General features: G+C 45.1%; 3 protein-coding genes across 6 annotated transcripts in view; 2 read left to right on the top strand and 1 right to left on the bottom strand.

The window, feature by feature from the left end:
* The window catches only part of LOC126568038 (uncharacterized), a 47,576-nt gene extending 38,595 nt beyond the window's left edge, over positions 1-8,981 (top strand). The window contains exons 6-7 of the mRNA XM_050224442.1: positions 5,529-5,663; positions 7,387-8,981. Of these exons, the coding sequence (XP_050080399.1) occupies positions 5,529-5,663; positions 7,387-8,932 (1,681 nt within the window). The 3' untranslated portion in view covers positions 8,933-8,981. The remainder of the gene's footprint in view (positions 1-5,528; positions 5,664-7,386) is intronic.
* The window catches only part of LOC126558897 (V-type proton ATPase subunit d), a 401,974-nt gene that overhangs the window by 82,881 nt on the left and 303,895 nt on the right, over positions 1-15,198 (bottom strand). The gene's annotated exons all lie outside the window — the stretch shown is intronic.
* LOC126556704 (negative elongation factor D-like) overlaps positions 1-15,198 on the top strand; it is a 173,106-nt gene that overhangs the window by 141,646 nt on the left and 16,262 nt on the right. The gene's annotated exons all lie outside the window — the stretch shown is intronic.

Raw genomic sequence — 15,198 nt, 5'->3', positions numbered from 1 at the left:
GGTGGAACACGCAACGATTGCGTTTAAATTTGGCTATCAAATATCGTTTCCAAGCTTTTTTCACTGTTCGTTTTTGCCATCTTGGGGAAAAAGGGGGAAAATCCTACCCTCTATTTATAATTCTTCCCATCGTTACAAGTGTGCTACGCTTTACAGTGTGTTCTGATAGCGAAATTGATTGCTTATCCTGCCAGCCGCCGAACAAGAAGTTGGTGCGTCCGCGTCGCAAATGTTCTTCGCTTTGCGGTCCTTTATTTATACACGAAATAGCACAGTGCCGTGCTGCGTGTCGGTACAAGAATTTTCTTTCCCTTGCGGTACGATTCGCAAATGATCAATCGCATCCGATTGGCAGCGAAAACAAAAAAAAAGAAGGTCAATGGAGCAATGAAGGTGTAAGTGATTTGTTTTATTTATTTCGAACACCCGCCGTTGTTCGCGCCTCTCCAGGACGCATCCGGTGCGAGCAACTACAGCTGGGATACGATCTGATGGGTTTCGCTAATTTAGGCACCGCGGGGAAAACCCTTTACTCCGTTTGTTCGAACGAATTAGGGAATGGATGCTATTCTAGAGCACGGCACATTCGGTACCGTTCGGTGCGCCTGCTTTTGCAGGTGTAATTTAGGTAGACAGAAATACGTCAAGGTCAACTCTGGCCTTAGGTCTCTCGTTTTTTTTTGTTTTTGGCACTGATGTGTAGTGTTTTGGTAGACGTGCGTCAAACGGGACGGACGTGCGTAACGAATTAGTCTGCTCGATATGTTTGGGAAGGTGGCTGTCTGGGCAAGGAGAACGTTGAGATGACCACTCAGTTGAGGGAGTGAGGATCGAAGAGGACTCCCCAGATAAAGCCATACATCTTTACATAAGATTGTTAAAAGGTTAGGGTTTTAATTCCTAAAAGGACTTATTTATTATGTTCTGAATTTCTTTCCCTAATTGTCGTTACTTATTTTTTTAAGTCAACCCAACTTTGATTTGCGATTCGAGTTTGCGGCACGCTCAGGAATCGGATTGCTGAGGTTGTGCTACAAATAGGAAGAATGCGCCGATCGATGACGCCGTACAGGATTCGACCACTGTGATCACTGCTGTTCGACATTTGGCGCATCTTGAGTCCATCCGGTGGTGGATCTTCCTGTAAGAGGACGCGAAATTCCCGAGCCCCAAGCTGAAGCCCAAAACGAATATGTTGTTGTGAATATTAACGGATGGAAGGGGTCCCGATCGATATAATCATAAGGTCCCCTATGGAAGTGAGGACTCTTGGAGGACAACATTTGGTAAAAACACGAGGTCTCATGGACGATGTGGATGAGTCATGGCATTGAGTCCTAAGGCAGGATGCTTTTCAACGCTTTCCAATTTGGTGTTGCAGACATTCCGCAAGGATTTGCCTACTAGTTTTGGTATCGATTTGTTTTGCCATCTCGTGAGCTCTTCTTTGAATCTAATTTTAAACATTATTTACCTCGGACATTTACTACAATGCTTCATAAGCATTGGACGGACATTAATGTCCTGGCGTTATCCGATCAGAAATTCTAACTCATTTGCGATAATTAGTCCAGATTTGATATGTAAATAAAATGTAAAATTTCTAAGAAGACATGCTCCCCGAGGTACGTAAATATTTTACAAACCGATGTAAATACTAACATCAACAGTGATCGACATTTTCGCGGAGCGAACAACAAAAAAAAGGGAGGATTATTGCACAGCTTGTGCAAGCAAATCCAACTCAGAATATTTTGACCCGACTGGATGATGGAGATCCGCAAAGGGTCAGGGTGTGTGGCAAAGCTTGGTTTGAACTTCAAACTGAAGCTGAATATAAATATTAAAATTATATACCATTTTCTCGCTGGCCAATTTGCCGGAATGAAAATCGACACCTTGAAACGGCGAACATGGAATCAAAAAGACAAAGAGAACGATGGAGCGGAAAATGATCTTCGGGTAAAGTGTGAACAGTCGCTTCCAACAATCAACCAGAAAGGTCTTGTTGTTTGTGTGCGCTTACATCTACAATCGAGAAAAAAAATCCCAAAAGAGGATTATTATTTTGGAAATGAGCTTAGCGTTTTGATGTGGGAAAATCAATTTTAGTCTTATTTTTACTTGTGGTTCACTTTTGGTGCACCGCCTTACATTTTACAGACACCATCTTAACTATACAGCAGTATGTGTGTGTTAGTTATTTTAACTTATTGCCCATTTATCACTACGGTATTTGCAAATAACGTCCCGAAAGCTCAAACTGCACTGAACTCTCATCATTCGCAGCAAATCGCCGATTTTGGGAAACCTTCTTGAATAAGCGTGCGATAAGGCAAATATTCGCTCGTGAACACGTGGCATAATTTTCAGCCCCTCTCTCCTCCCTCCCTCCCTCTTTCTCTCTCACTCGCTTTTCCTCACTTCTCTCACAATCGCCGCATTCCCAGCACAGACGCTTCAGTGAAGTGAAAGTTTGACGTAAATTGATGCAAACATTAAACGAGCGACTGGCACGAAACATGAATGTTTCCACTTCCGATCCAAACCTTACGCATTAACTTCTCCTCCTAGCATCTGCTTCACATTCCATCTTTCATTCTCCCTTTCTGCTTTCCTCTTCAATCCCTCCTCTCCTCTCCCACTCAACCATTTATTTTCAACGGCAATCGTTAAATCTCTTCGCACATTTCGCACAGTCAAAAATAGGAATTTATGCAAACCGAACATTCGAAAACAATTCCTGTATACATAAGCATATGCGTGTGTGTGTGTACGTTTACTGGTGGCACCTGTTGGATTTGCTGGCGGCCGGAAGGCAGGGTGATTGGTTCCCGAACACACCAGGGTGGAGCATATAAATTATGCTGCATAAATTATACGACAGCAAACTTTTTGACGGTGGCAGAACTCACTGGCAAATTTTGCTCACTTTATTTATCACCTCCCACCGGTGGAAGCGCTTAACGGGACGGGAGTAGGGAGCAGGCAAATGAACTTCACTTTCTTCCCTAACAACGCGTTCGGGCTCCTCCTCCCGCTCCCATCTTTTCGTGTTCAATACGCTTTTACCACCTGCGAACAGCTTTAGCTGAATATATTTGCTAGTACGCTGCGTGTAGATTATTTCACTTTGTCGTCGAAGAGTTGGGTGAACAATTCCACCCCACACAGCATTCATTTTGTGTGGCCCAACAGCTCCATCTAGGCATGATGAATGATCATGCAGTAGATATAGCAACAAAAAAAGGAACAAAACATCTCAACTCCCTTTTTGAATAATTCGCACGCGCATCTTCGGCTTGTCAGGTGCAATCATTTCGATAATCTGTCACTAAGCCCTCAGAGTGCGTTTGCTTCTTTACTCTACTCTTATTATGCCCTGCTTTGTTGGGTCAATTCAATACCAAATACACGAAAGCTGCCCCAACAGGCTGCTGTCAAAATGTTTGTGTATGTTAAATGAATACGAATGAACGATGCTTAAAAATAATGAACGATGTTCATTATCTTTAATCCGTATCAGCATGTGAGTTTTTAAGCTGCTTATATTGAATTGGAAAAGGACTTTTTGCATATCAAATACTGCAGACTTAAAACTCAACAATCAAAGTTTTCACTTAGAAGAGGTTGTGTAAAATAATCTCGTACGCGTTGAGCGTAAAATGATGAACGCTATGGCGTCTCCGTTATAAGTAATGAACACAGCGTGTGACAGATGAAACGATTTAAGACTGTTTTACACCATTTCCAGTATCAGTACAATTCAAGACTGATACAGTACAGTACGAGAAAGTGAAGTTCATTTGACTGTTCCCTACCCCCCTCCCGTTCGGCGCTTCCACCGGTGGGAGGTGATAAATAAAGTGAGCAAAATTTGCGAGTTGAGTCTGAAGTCCCTCTACTGGGTTGGGTTCGATCTTCCCTGGAATACGCAGCTGTGATCTGGTCTTCTCCAGGCTCAACCGCGATCGGCCGGACTGGAGAGTGTTCAGCGCAAATTTCGGCGCTTCCTTACCGGTTAGCATCTGGCTCTCCCTCCCTATCCTGTCCGCTGTCACCTTCTTGGGCTTGAGCCCTAGGAAGTAAGACATTTCAATATCCGCGCTAGCTTCATTGTAGGGCTCCTGGTAAATGAACTAGATGTCCCGTCTATCCTGTCCGCTATCCCCCTTTACGACCCTTCTCGTCACCATCGCGATAGACTTCCTCTATATATCCCATCCCGCAATCGATGAGACCTGCCTGAGATCGCCGTCTCAGCAATCGATGATCAATTGCTATACGGAGCTATAACTCGTCAACTTCGTCGACGATGCCGACTTCGTCGACGATCGTTGATCGGAGTCCTCTGAAGTCAAGTAAATTCTATCAACAAACCCACCATTTTCTGCAAAGTTAGTGCTTACTAGACGCTACTAGATTGCCATTTTCTCTCACTGTAAAAGCATTCCGAACTTAACTATACGCTTTTGTGAAAAGTATCAAAACTTAATCTAACTGAAGATTATTATTAGTTTCACCACTAACGCCGGAAAAGACTTTCATGCTGGAAAAATATGCAGAATACCAACAACAACAAAAAAAGGCTAATGCAATCAAATCGCTACTCACCATGACCGGCTTCTATTCGTCCACCAGAATGACAGCGACCAGGAAGACAGGCCGTCAACGGCTAAGCGCAATTGGATCCCGCCTTTGTGTAAACAATATAATGCTGCGATGCCATTTTCAAAACCGCTGCTGTTTTGCGCCGAACAAAAAGGGGGAGAAGGGGGTGGGGGGGGGGAATTGATTCCGCGCAGTATGCGGTGCATGTATCTGCTATATCCGTGTACCCAAGATATATGCGAGATTCTAAAAGCAGTTGATCAGAACAACTTGGCCCCTCCCGCAACTAAACTGCAATAAACCGTTTCCCTCTCTGCGCGGGAAACGAGTTGGCATTATATTGCAAATAAAAACCGGAAAAATACACACACTCCCTCACACACACGTACACAAACCGTTGCCGGAAATGGTAACAAAGAGAATGGCGTGAAGAACCTGCACGAACAGCAGTGAATGAAACGCGTTGACAGGCTGCTGCTTGGTGGGATGACCCTTCGACTGTCACCTGCGCCACGTGGTGCCGGGATGCCTTCGCCGAACGAGATTTTCTCCGAACAAAACGCATTACAAAAATTCGCTCGACACAGAAAGGCAAAGGTCGCCACCATTACGGAAAGGGAAACGGCGGAACGGAATGGTTCCGACCAGCATCTTCCGGCCTGCTCCGGTCCAATTCCTTCGCATCGCTACGGGCACATGATATATTGGACAATTTCACTAACAAGACACAGCATTCTTCTCGACACACGGGCGTCCTCCCCCCTCCCCCCCCCCCCCATTCCCCCTTCCCCTCCACACCCTCTTGAAAAGGTGGGGTCCACATTGGCGTGCATGATATCCGTAACCTACCCTAGTTATTCATTGCTTTCAGCATCTTCTTAACCTTTCAAGTTTCTCTCTACGTTTCGTTTGCACAGGCTCGCCCGAATGTCGGTGGCGGAGACATACGAGAACCAGGCACACTACGACATCACCTTTCTGATGTTCGTCTGGATCGCCTTCCTGCCCACCATCATCGTGCCGTGGATGTATGCGTCCTGGGTGCTCTCGAAGTAAGTACCATTCGACTACCTTTTTCTTTTTCTTGTGCCTTGCCATTCCCCCATTCCCCGGACAACGACTCACAAGGGCACTCTAGACATCTTGGCCCCAAAAACTGGGACACTGTAGAAACACCAAGAAATAGAAAGAGAGAGAGAGAAACGAGGCACGCGGCCATGTTCGTTAGGATGTCAACGCATAAACAGATCCTTCACCATCGGAAGCACCAAGGGCACCAGACGACACCGATACAAGATTGAAAATGGTTTCAAGAGGTGTTCGATCGGACGACTTTTTACCCTGCCCATCCCGATATACCTGACTCGATGTGTCCTCGGCAAATTCAGCAGGACTACCCGTGAGGAGTAATGGATGGCTTTCAACGACGAGTGCGGGCATCACTTCTCTCCTATCGAGATGGAATAATTGACAAATAACTTCCTTTCTCCGCACAAACACACACACACATGGGAACGTAGTCACTGGTCGATACTACTGAAGTCAAAATCAATTTGTACCACTCGCACTAGGGATATCTTCTTGACGCCTGTCCAAGAACGCAACACCCGACCGGGAAGACTCCGACTCCGTCAATGTTGTGTGCTTGCAACTTGCCAGCATTCTTCTCTATAGGCAAAACACTCGGGGCCCCACTAGTATGTAAATCACAGTTTTATCAGATTCTTCAAATTACCGGCACGCTTGCCGAGTGCCTTGTGGTACACTGCCAAGAGACGCCGTTAGGACATTAATTACGATCACTCCGGAGAAGTGTGCCCGATAATAACTGCATCGGTGTGGTTTTTTGTTCCCTTTAAAGCATTCAAGCGTGTCGTCCGAGGCGGGTGGAATTCTAAATTCTAATTTAATGACACTACTCAAACATGCTCCATCGATGCCTGTTGGTCTGTTGCTCGTTCAAAGACGCCCAAGTACGGAACAACTCCAATCAAGGGTTTAGAGCACAAAAGGAGATTAAATTGAACTTATCGACTAAGGACTTATATTTGAAGCGTGCTTTGAAGTTTGCAAGGTTCAATACGATTCAAGTTTATTTAAATTGCCACTTTGGAGCATGTGGTCGAGTACGGATTGGGGCCTGTATGTGATAAGGAAGAATTTATTCACTATTTAGCTCGGCGATAAACGAATGATTGGAATTAAGGAGTACACAAAGAAGGGTGCTCTAATTTTATCCTATTCTTCCTTGCCTGACAGCTATCGATGCCAAAGATACTCATCTCATTAACTTGTCCCAGAGATTGTTGGCAAAGATTTTGACATTAACGAGTCATGTTTGCACCAGTTCCAGCGGACCATAAGGAGAGTCATACTTGCGATTGTACTAAGAATTTTATAGACACGGAAATGAAGCGTGAAACGACAGCGCTGATAATTACCGATTTCTGGAATCTGAAAAGAGCATTCGAGATAATATCAAAGGCGATGAAGTCTCTTGAGCGTTTATCGCACTCTTGGAATGGGAGTTTCAATTCCAAAAGATCCTCGCTTAGAATATCTGTGAATTGGTACAGCATCATTCTAATCATCATTAACGAAGTGGGGCAGTTTTAACAATATCCGTGAGAGGTTAAGTGCTGCCGAGAATGCATCATTGTAATACAAAGAATTTTAAATAGATGGCAGCACCAGTCCGGAGGGTCACAACACGCTGCGTTCTAACTAATGCGTTGAATTTCTCTTTCTCTTTGTCTTACTTTTACATCGCACCAGACCGACTAAAGAACGTTTGCGAGGTTATTTACGGTTGTCGTCACGCCGCAACACAAACACCCGTTCGGAGCAGTCGTTGGACGAGACGGGCGGTGCACCAGTAGGCAAGAGCCAGGGTAAGAATACACCTTCAGCAACTCCGATGTCAGCCGTAGGTCCGCTGAAGTCATCGGCCGCACCAACAGGACGTCCAGGCTCTCCACCCCATCGCCGTACAGCATCTGGCCGTTCCGGCGCCCGTACATCATCGCTACAGTCTGAAGTGACGCTAACGGCGTCGAACGGTACGGCTACCACCTCCATGAGCATAGATAGCGATTCTACCAGATCTCCGGCGTGCAGCAGTGTGCGTACCGCCGAGACAACCGTTTCGCGCCAATCGTCGATAGGAAGACCGCGCCGTCAACTACCGCCACCGCTACGCATCGAGGAAAGTAACTTCCACAAGACACCGTCGGTGAAGTCGAACCGGACCCTCACCTCCAACGCGCACAACTCATCCATCCGCTCGACGGCGAGTCGGGTCAGCCGGACCAGCAGTACGGCGCCACTCTATCCGCGCCGTTACAGTACCCACAGCCGTCAAACGTCACAGCTGTCACAGGCAGAGGATGAAGACGATGTGAGTTCGCTCGTCGGCAACAGTTCGGACATTACTTCGAGCACGTACTGCGACCGAGGTCCCGATGCGGGACCACTCTACACGGACGATCCGCTCGGTGTGAGTGCGCGACGTTCCACCACAGGCACGCTAGCTCCACCGTACCGACGGCGCAGTTCTGCCCAAACCCACGCTTCGTCACATTTGTCCACAACGCGCCCACTCTACCCATCCACACCGGACGAGCGTGATGGTGGTCCACCAGCGGCGGTTGGTGGTACATCCGGCGGTGCTGAGGATGATGACGACGAGTCGGAAATCTTCAGCTCAGTGTCGCAACCGTCCGCACGCAAACGTCCGGTAGGCATCCTGAAGGCGACACCCTCGATCGTGTCGATCAGCGAGAGTGAGTACTCCTCGCGCAAGGGTTCGTTTAGCACGCTGTCCCGCGATCTCGAGATTATCGATCAGCTCGAGCGGGAGCGCAGCATGGACATACAGGAGATGATACAGCGCGAGAAAACGTACGAACAGTACTTGGTGCGTCAAAACTCGAAGCTCAAATTTTCCACCAACTTTGATGACTACTTTGAAGCTGCGGCAGCAGCCGTATCGGCGACCCTTCCCGAGCCACCAGTACCGTCGCATCAGTCGGGTAGTGCTCAGCTTCCACTGCAACCCACCGCTCAGCTTCCTGCACCACCGCCGGCCGGCGGTAGTTTGTCTCCCCGGCGGGCCCGCTCTCCGATGCACCGGAGGGGAAGCCAGCTGCCAACGGCAGGCACGCTACCCGTCGTCTCGTTGGCTAGCGAGCGGGCTCAGGTATTTGGACCTCGACGGTCTATAGAGCTCGAGCGTCGGTTCCATCGGACGTACTCGACGAGTGGTTCGACGCGCAGTTCGACAAAATCGCGTGATCGCATTACCTTCCAGGACGATGTCTGAGAGTTGGGTACGAGCGGTGGTGGAGTGGGTGGTAAGCTGGCACTGCGCACCGGTGCCGAGCGAAGCCCCAGCCGAGATCTACTCGTTTAGATCCTGCCCACTAGCCGCTCAGGCGGGATAAGCGCTGGAAGACTCAACTCAGAGCGCTCGAGGGGAAGGGAAAAATGTTGAAAAGCTCTACAGCTGAGTCTCGCCACGTTTTAATTCGGAAGACTTCGTGCTCCAGAGGTAGTGGGGAATGGTCTTCCTTTTTTTTTGCCCCAAGAAAGTGTTGACATGTAGCAATGCAAAAACAGTTGCCAAAGGTCACCGACGGCTGTCCCACTGCTGGAAATTAATTAGATGCAAAGCGGACCGAACACCTTACCAGTTTTGCGGTCGAAATGAACCGCAGCAGGCGCAGGTTTTCGGAAGGGCACACCCCGAATCGTCCCATCGGGGAGTGTGAGCATGTGCGTGTGTGTGTGTTGTCGTAGTGAGTGGCTTATCGTATTTATTTCCCACAGGAGCAGAAGCAGACATTGCGTGGGCCAAAGATCCGAGATCCCGCGCATCATATAATCGCCATATTCCCAGTGGCGGTAGAACGGTAGCACACGCTCATGCAATAAACGGGAAGGCCGAACGGTGGTCTGGCTAACGAGACCACACCCGTGTGCATGGGGAGGCAAACAGCGCAAACACAGCAACACGTGCCTGCCTCCACCAGGCCGGGAGCAAGGGGGTACGTTAAAGGGTTTGTCTCCGACTGTGCCCGACCTTGCGCAACGTACACCGCCTGCAAAAGCCGCCCAGTGTGTAGGTAAAACATTGCGGGATACGGGTGTTTGCCATCGTTTAGCTTATTGGTTTCAGCTCGTGTACCGTCGGTGTGCCCCTTTTTCAACGGAGTGGAAATCTCTGGTAGATGGGATGGTGGGTGGTCAATTTTCAAGAGAACAAAACGCCCGACCCTTGGCTTGAGCTGGTACGGTGAGTCCTGCCAGTGTTGATAACAGTGATTGTATTGGCAGCCGGTTCAGTAATGATATCTACGCGAGATGTAAATACAAACGCTCCAAAAGCTCAATGCACGAGTCATCAAAAACATGGGCTTTTGAGCCACAAAAAAAAAAGCGTTTGCTTGTTCTATCATCGGATCTAACTTCGTGGAGCGTGCTGTGTGTTTATGATAACAATGGCTCGTCCCAGGCTCCGTGATGAATGGTGCTCAGTTATTATTCCCCAGACTCCCTCCAGGCGCCATGCTGCGTAAAATTGCAAACGCTTCTCGGATATTCTAGACAAGCGTTCAATATCAAGCAGATTATTGGTGCTGCTTTTTGTTTTCTTTACCTGGTGAGAGCCCGTTCTACCGAAGGATCGATGCCACGGTAATAGAAATTCCAGCGAGTCAAACCTCATTCCATCAACCGAGCATCGAAGTACCGAGCACCGAGGCTGATATAAGCAACAGCAACACCATCAAACCACACTAGGGGATCCCTCCCTTCCAGAGTGAACCAGGCACACCGGATGCAACCCCAACGATGGAGGGGGCTGTCCATTTACGCTCGATTAGGTAATGATTGTAATTGAATAGGAGGCCCTTTTTTTTGGGGGGGGGGGGGGATACGATGCTCTTTTGCCACTTTGTTTGAAGTAATCGTTTAGAAAACGATTTGTCTGTCCCATCTCGCACACGCACGCACAAACCACAATTAAGTCCACGTCAGCCGTACGGCACACTATCGGTTTTGCCACTTCACGGTTTGTCCTCGCTGTTTGCGATAAATTTTAAAACCATTATTATCAATTACCGAGCTGAGTGTGAGTGTGTAATAAATGTAAAGCTAATGATACCGGAAGAGGGAAGTTGATATCAGCCACATTCGTCGCTTCAGCGAGCGTGACTTGTTGTCAACTTCGATGTATTGCTTCGTCCGGAGCACTACAGGATGGCATGGGTTTCGTTTATCTCTTGATGAGCTTTTTTGTTTTGTTTTATGGGCTACAACATGGCGCCCTTAGGTCATGTAAAGCTGAAATTAGACGCTAAGCAGCCATTTCGTAAATAGATGTTATGAAGATGAAAATGAAGTAGCCGTCTGGAGGCACGAAAAAATCCCATTTTCCATCCAAATCGCGTGAAACGGCGTATAGATTTTCTGACAGGGTTTTAATGCCTGAAATTGTAAAAAAAAAATCTTGATCACAACACAACCATAAACACAGCCACTTTTTACCCACTTCGTACAGCGGCACAAGCTAGATCATCCGTTCACTATTGATAGCAAGTAGTTTCTAGAACATGGCGCTAAGCATAACCCGACCGTAAGTGAGTGGTAAGTGGGAAGAGTTTGTATAGAAGCGAATAGGCAAAACATTCTGCGTAATATGTTAGATGATTAATGTTTTTGGTCTTTGGGGCGACCTTTGCCGTTCTATTTGTTGATGTTTGAACTAGGCCCTTCCAACTCAAGAACAAGCTTCTTTGGTGTAAATAATATGGGAGGAAGCTTTTTTCGTGGGACAAAACAAGATCCTTACTTTCAAAACTGTGTGTGTGTGTGTTGCCTTTACAATAAGGTGTAAATGCTCTGTGCTATCATTTCGAGCAAGTTTTAAAAAAAGGCAGAAACCGTCACGAGGCAACGAACCGCTCTACTTTCTACCGCACTGGTGGAAATTTGCAAAACCCAGCTCTCCTTCTACGAAGCGGCTTTGCCGTACAGGAGCCACTAACGGTTCACTTACTATTAATTGCTTAAAGCAGACCTTGGTAACGACACAACAAAAACACCGTGGTTTCAATTGAATGTATTTAATGATTGACTACTACCTACAGAATGATGTTTGATGTTTGATGTTACCTGTGTTATTGGAGTTTAATGTAGCGTTCTTAACAGCGAGAAAGAGAGGCCGATTCCTTGTTGCACACATTGTATAAAACGGTCCGGTGTTAGGCATGTCTTTTTTTAATATATGTAAATGCATATGCGCCATCAGGCACCTCCATTATGCACGTGAGAAACCGGGCGTCTCCATTTAGCACGTGCGCCACCAGGCGTCTCCATGCGACTGGAAAGATGATCTTTTAAATGCTGTTAAAAGGAAACAATTTCAACACATTCTCGTGGTGCAGGTAAAACACAACCTAGGCGCCATAAGTAGTAAGCGTAAGAAGAAAGGAAGAAAAGATAAACAGAAGCGTTTGTTAAAAGTGTTTTAAAGCTAAGACAATATATTTTAATTTAAAAAAATCTAATGCGTGTGTGTGTGTATTTTTCTCTTTACATGAGATTTAGGGAAGGATGCAAAACGCTCATTAAAACACTTTCCAACTGGAAAGCTTTGTGAACAATTTTCCCTTTCTTTCGCTAGTGATATGTAAGCGGAGGGGGAGAAAAAGAACACTAAATTTAAACACCCTTCTCGTACGATGGCCCCCTTCCCCCTATGGAGGAAACGTGCGGGATCGGTAAAAAAAAACAAAAGCAAAACGAACCAAAATTGTGATCACTATTAACTATTAGAAATCAGCGCCAACGTTCTGGGTGGCTTCATCTTTAGGAAGAAAGGAAAAAAAAATACATAAGTTAAACCATTAACTCATGTGTGCTCGGTACCGTATCGTTAGACTAGTTTGGCAACAGGAACGTGTGATAAGCGGTGCAAAGACAGGTGTTTTGACTGTTTGTTTTGCGGTTGACGGAACGACCTGTGACCTGGGTGTTTGCTGGCTAATTATATGTTTTTAATCAACAACTTCACACTACCGTGAAATGGGAAAATGTGCTAAACGTGTTGCGTGTTGCTTTGCCAGTAATCTGGTTCCACTGTTCAAACGTGAACGCGTACCGCTTAACACTCGTCTAACATCCACTAATCGATAGCTGTCAAGCAAGTGCTCGTCCTGTATCGTGTTCAAACATTGTTCGGTGTGCAACGGTAATCCGCCATTTAGAATAATGAGGAAAGAAGACGCTAGTGGCACAGAAGTGTCTTTCTTGGGCGTTTATAACTTGTTTTAATTTATTTTTAATATTTTTTTTTTTGTTCTAACACAAAAATTACATCGAAATTAAAATGTTGTATTGTTAGGATAATAAATACGTAAACAAGTTTTTATAACAAAAATACCAAAAATCAAAATAAGAATTCAAACAACCAAATACATTGGTTTCATCGTAGTTTGGCACAGTAAGTAGCATCGTTGTATGAGGATCGATAGAATTTATAAACAAACATGTCTAATGAGATTGATAGGAGTGAACGACTAAACACACTCTAAACTAACTCAACTACAACTAATACTGTCTCTGAGCACAATATTTCTCAGTCCCTTCTTCCGTAATTCTTTAACTCCTTTTATTCTGCAATCTGTCAAAATTTCCTACACATTTTCAAAGTTGCGCAAAAATCTACTGTAGTGCAAACTTTCCCTAAACCAATTCAACATCCAATTCGCTAGTGAACGAAAGAAACAAAATCGTAGCGCCCGAATCGGGGGACGTTTGGTCCGTTTTTGTAAAACAATAATGACAAATTTAACATTTGTGTGTGGAGATAAAAATCAAAAACTCTATGAAAAAAAATATTGAAAAACAGCATTTCAAATCGTTAATTAAGCGGAGAGTACGGTCGAACGATCGATCGTATTTGAGAATAATGATAATAACAATTTTTAGGTAAATGGTGACCGTATTGTGCTGATGTGCATCTATAAGGGCCTTCAGAAAACAAAATTAAATTCTATAACACGAAAATGGGAAGGTTATCTAGCTAATAACAAGAGAACGCACACATACACACAATCTTACTTAAAATGTGAAACATACAGAACAAAAAAACCTACACAAACACACATTTGGAAAACAACAAAAACATTTAAAGGTAAATTATGGAAAACCTTTAGCAAAACTGGTTGAAGGAAAACTGACACATAACTAAACAACACGCGTCAACACGCACTCTACCACTACCCAATGTGAGTGTAAAACGAAATGAAAGAGATACAGAGAGAGAGATAGTGAAAGAGAAAAACGCTCTAATAAATCAATGTATGAATATATATATATATTTTTTTCTGCGATGAACTAACCAGTTTGTGTTTTAATTGCTTTGTTTTATAAAATTTAATTTACTCATATTTGTTAGAATTGAATAAAGAAACGTGGTGAGTATTCTATCGATTAGTTTTGATGGAATGAGAAACAACTAAAAGGCTGTGGATAGTGTTGGGTCAAGCAACTCTTCCTGAGTGATTGGTAGTAGGACAGGAGAGCATCCATTCGAGGAGATAACTGGTGTCGTGGTATCAAATTTAGGTACCACATTCAAATGTAAAAATTCAAATTCAAATTTGATTCTTGAGCTTTTAACAAGCTATAAATTCTAAGCATTTTATGCGCCGCTAGGTATGCAATGCGCAAAGCACTTGGCGGTGTTTGTTTTTTCTACCAACCGAACGAAATTCGATGTGTTTTTATTCGGCAAAAAAGCAACCTCCTAGCTGGTATGTCCTCCTGTTAATTCAAAATGGAAATTTTGGTGCAAAATGGTGTTGTTGAGGGGCTGGAGTCCGGTTCGTGGCGTACAGCATACCGTTGGATGCGTGATTGAGTCGTGCATCCTTTTGTGCAATACTCCAGTCTGAATTCTCCACCCCAAAAGCCCATTTATTGCGGAAAAATAACAGTATTTCCCACGAAAAGAGCAGCGATAACTTGCTCGGTTTTGGTTGCTTAGTATTCAGATAAACCGATGTACAAGTCAAGAAGCTCAGATCAAGTAATGGTAAATCCAAAAACATCCCAATACCAAGTATTAGAAATCTATCTTTAAACTCCATTTGAAAATAAGAAAGTATTGCTTTAGATTTGAGTCCAAATAATACAAGCATTTCAAGTACTTTATGGTACTCTATTATAGAGAAAACATCTAAAAACCTTTCTCAAGCTACATTTGCATGTTACGTGCACGACGTGTAGAGAGCCACACTCGATCAGGCCCACATCATCGACTGTGCATCGATTCAAATTTCAATCAGGTTAGACACAATCCGTATTTTTTCGATCATGTTGCAGCCTCGTTACGGGATAGTTTAGAGAAAAAAAAGCGTCGAGGAACAAAAACTATCTTCCCGCAATAAAACTATCTCGTGGAGCGCCGTGCTCTAATAGCGCATTTTTGCCGGTCAAGGGAGGGGGGGGGGGGGGGTTAAACGCTGAACTCGCGTGGCTGCCCATACACCGATATACGGTCGGAGGTATTTTGCACTAAAC

Source organism: Anopheles maculipalpis, chromosome X (genome assembly GCF_943734695.1).
Source record: "Anopheles maculipalpis chromosome X, idAnoMacuDA_375_x, whole genome shotgun sequence".
NCBI classification, from domain to species: domain Eukaryota; kingdom Metazoa; phylum Arthropoda; class Insecta; order Diptera; family Culicidae; genus Anopheles; species Anopheles maculipalpis.
This window is presented reverse-complemented; position numbering and strand designations above follow the sequence as displayed.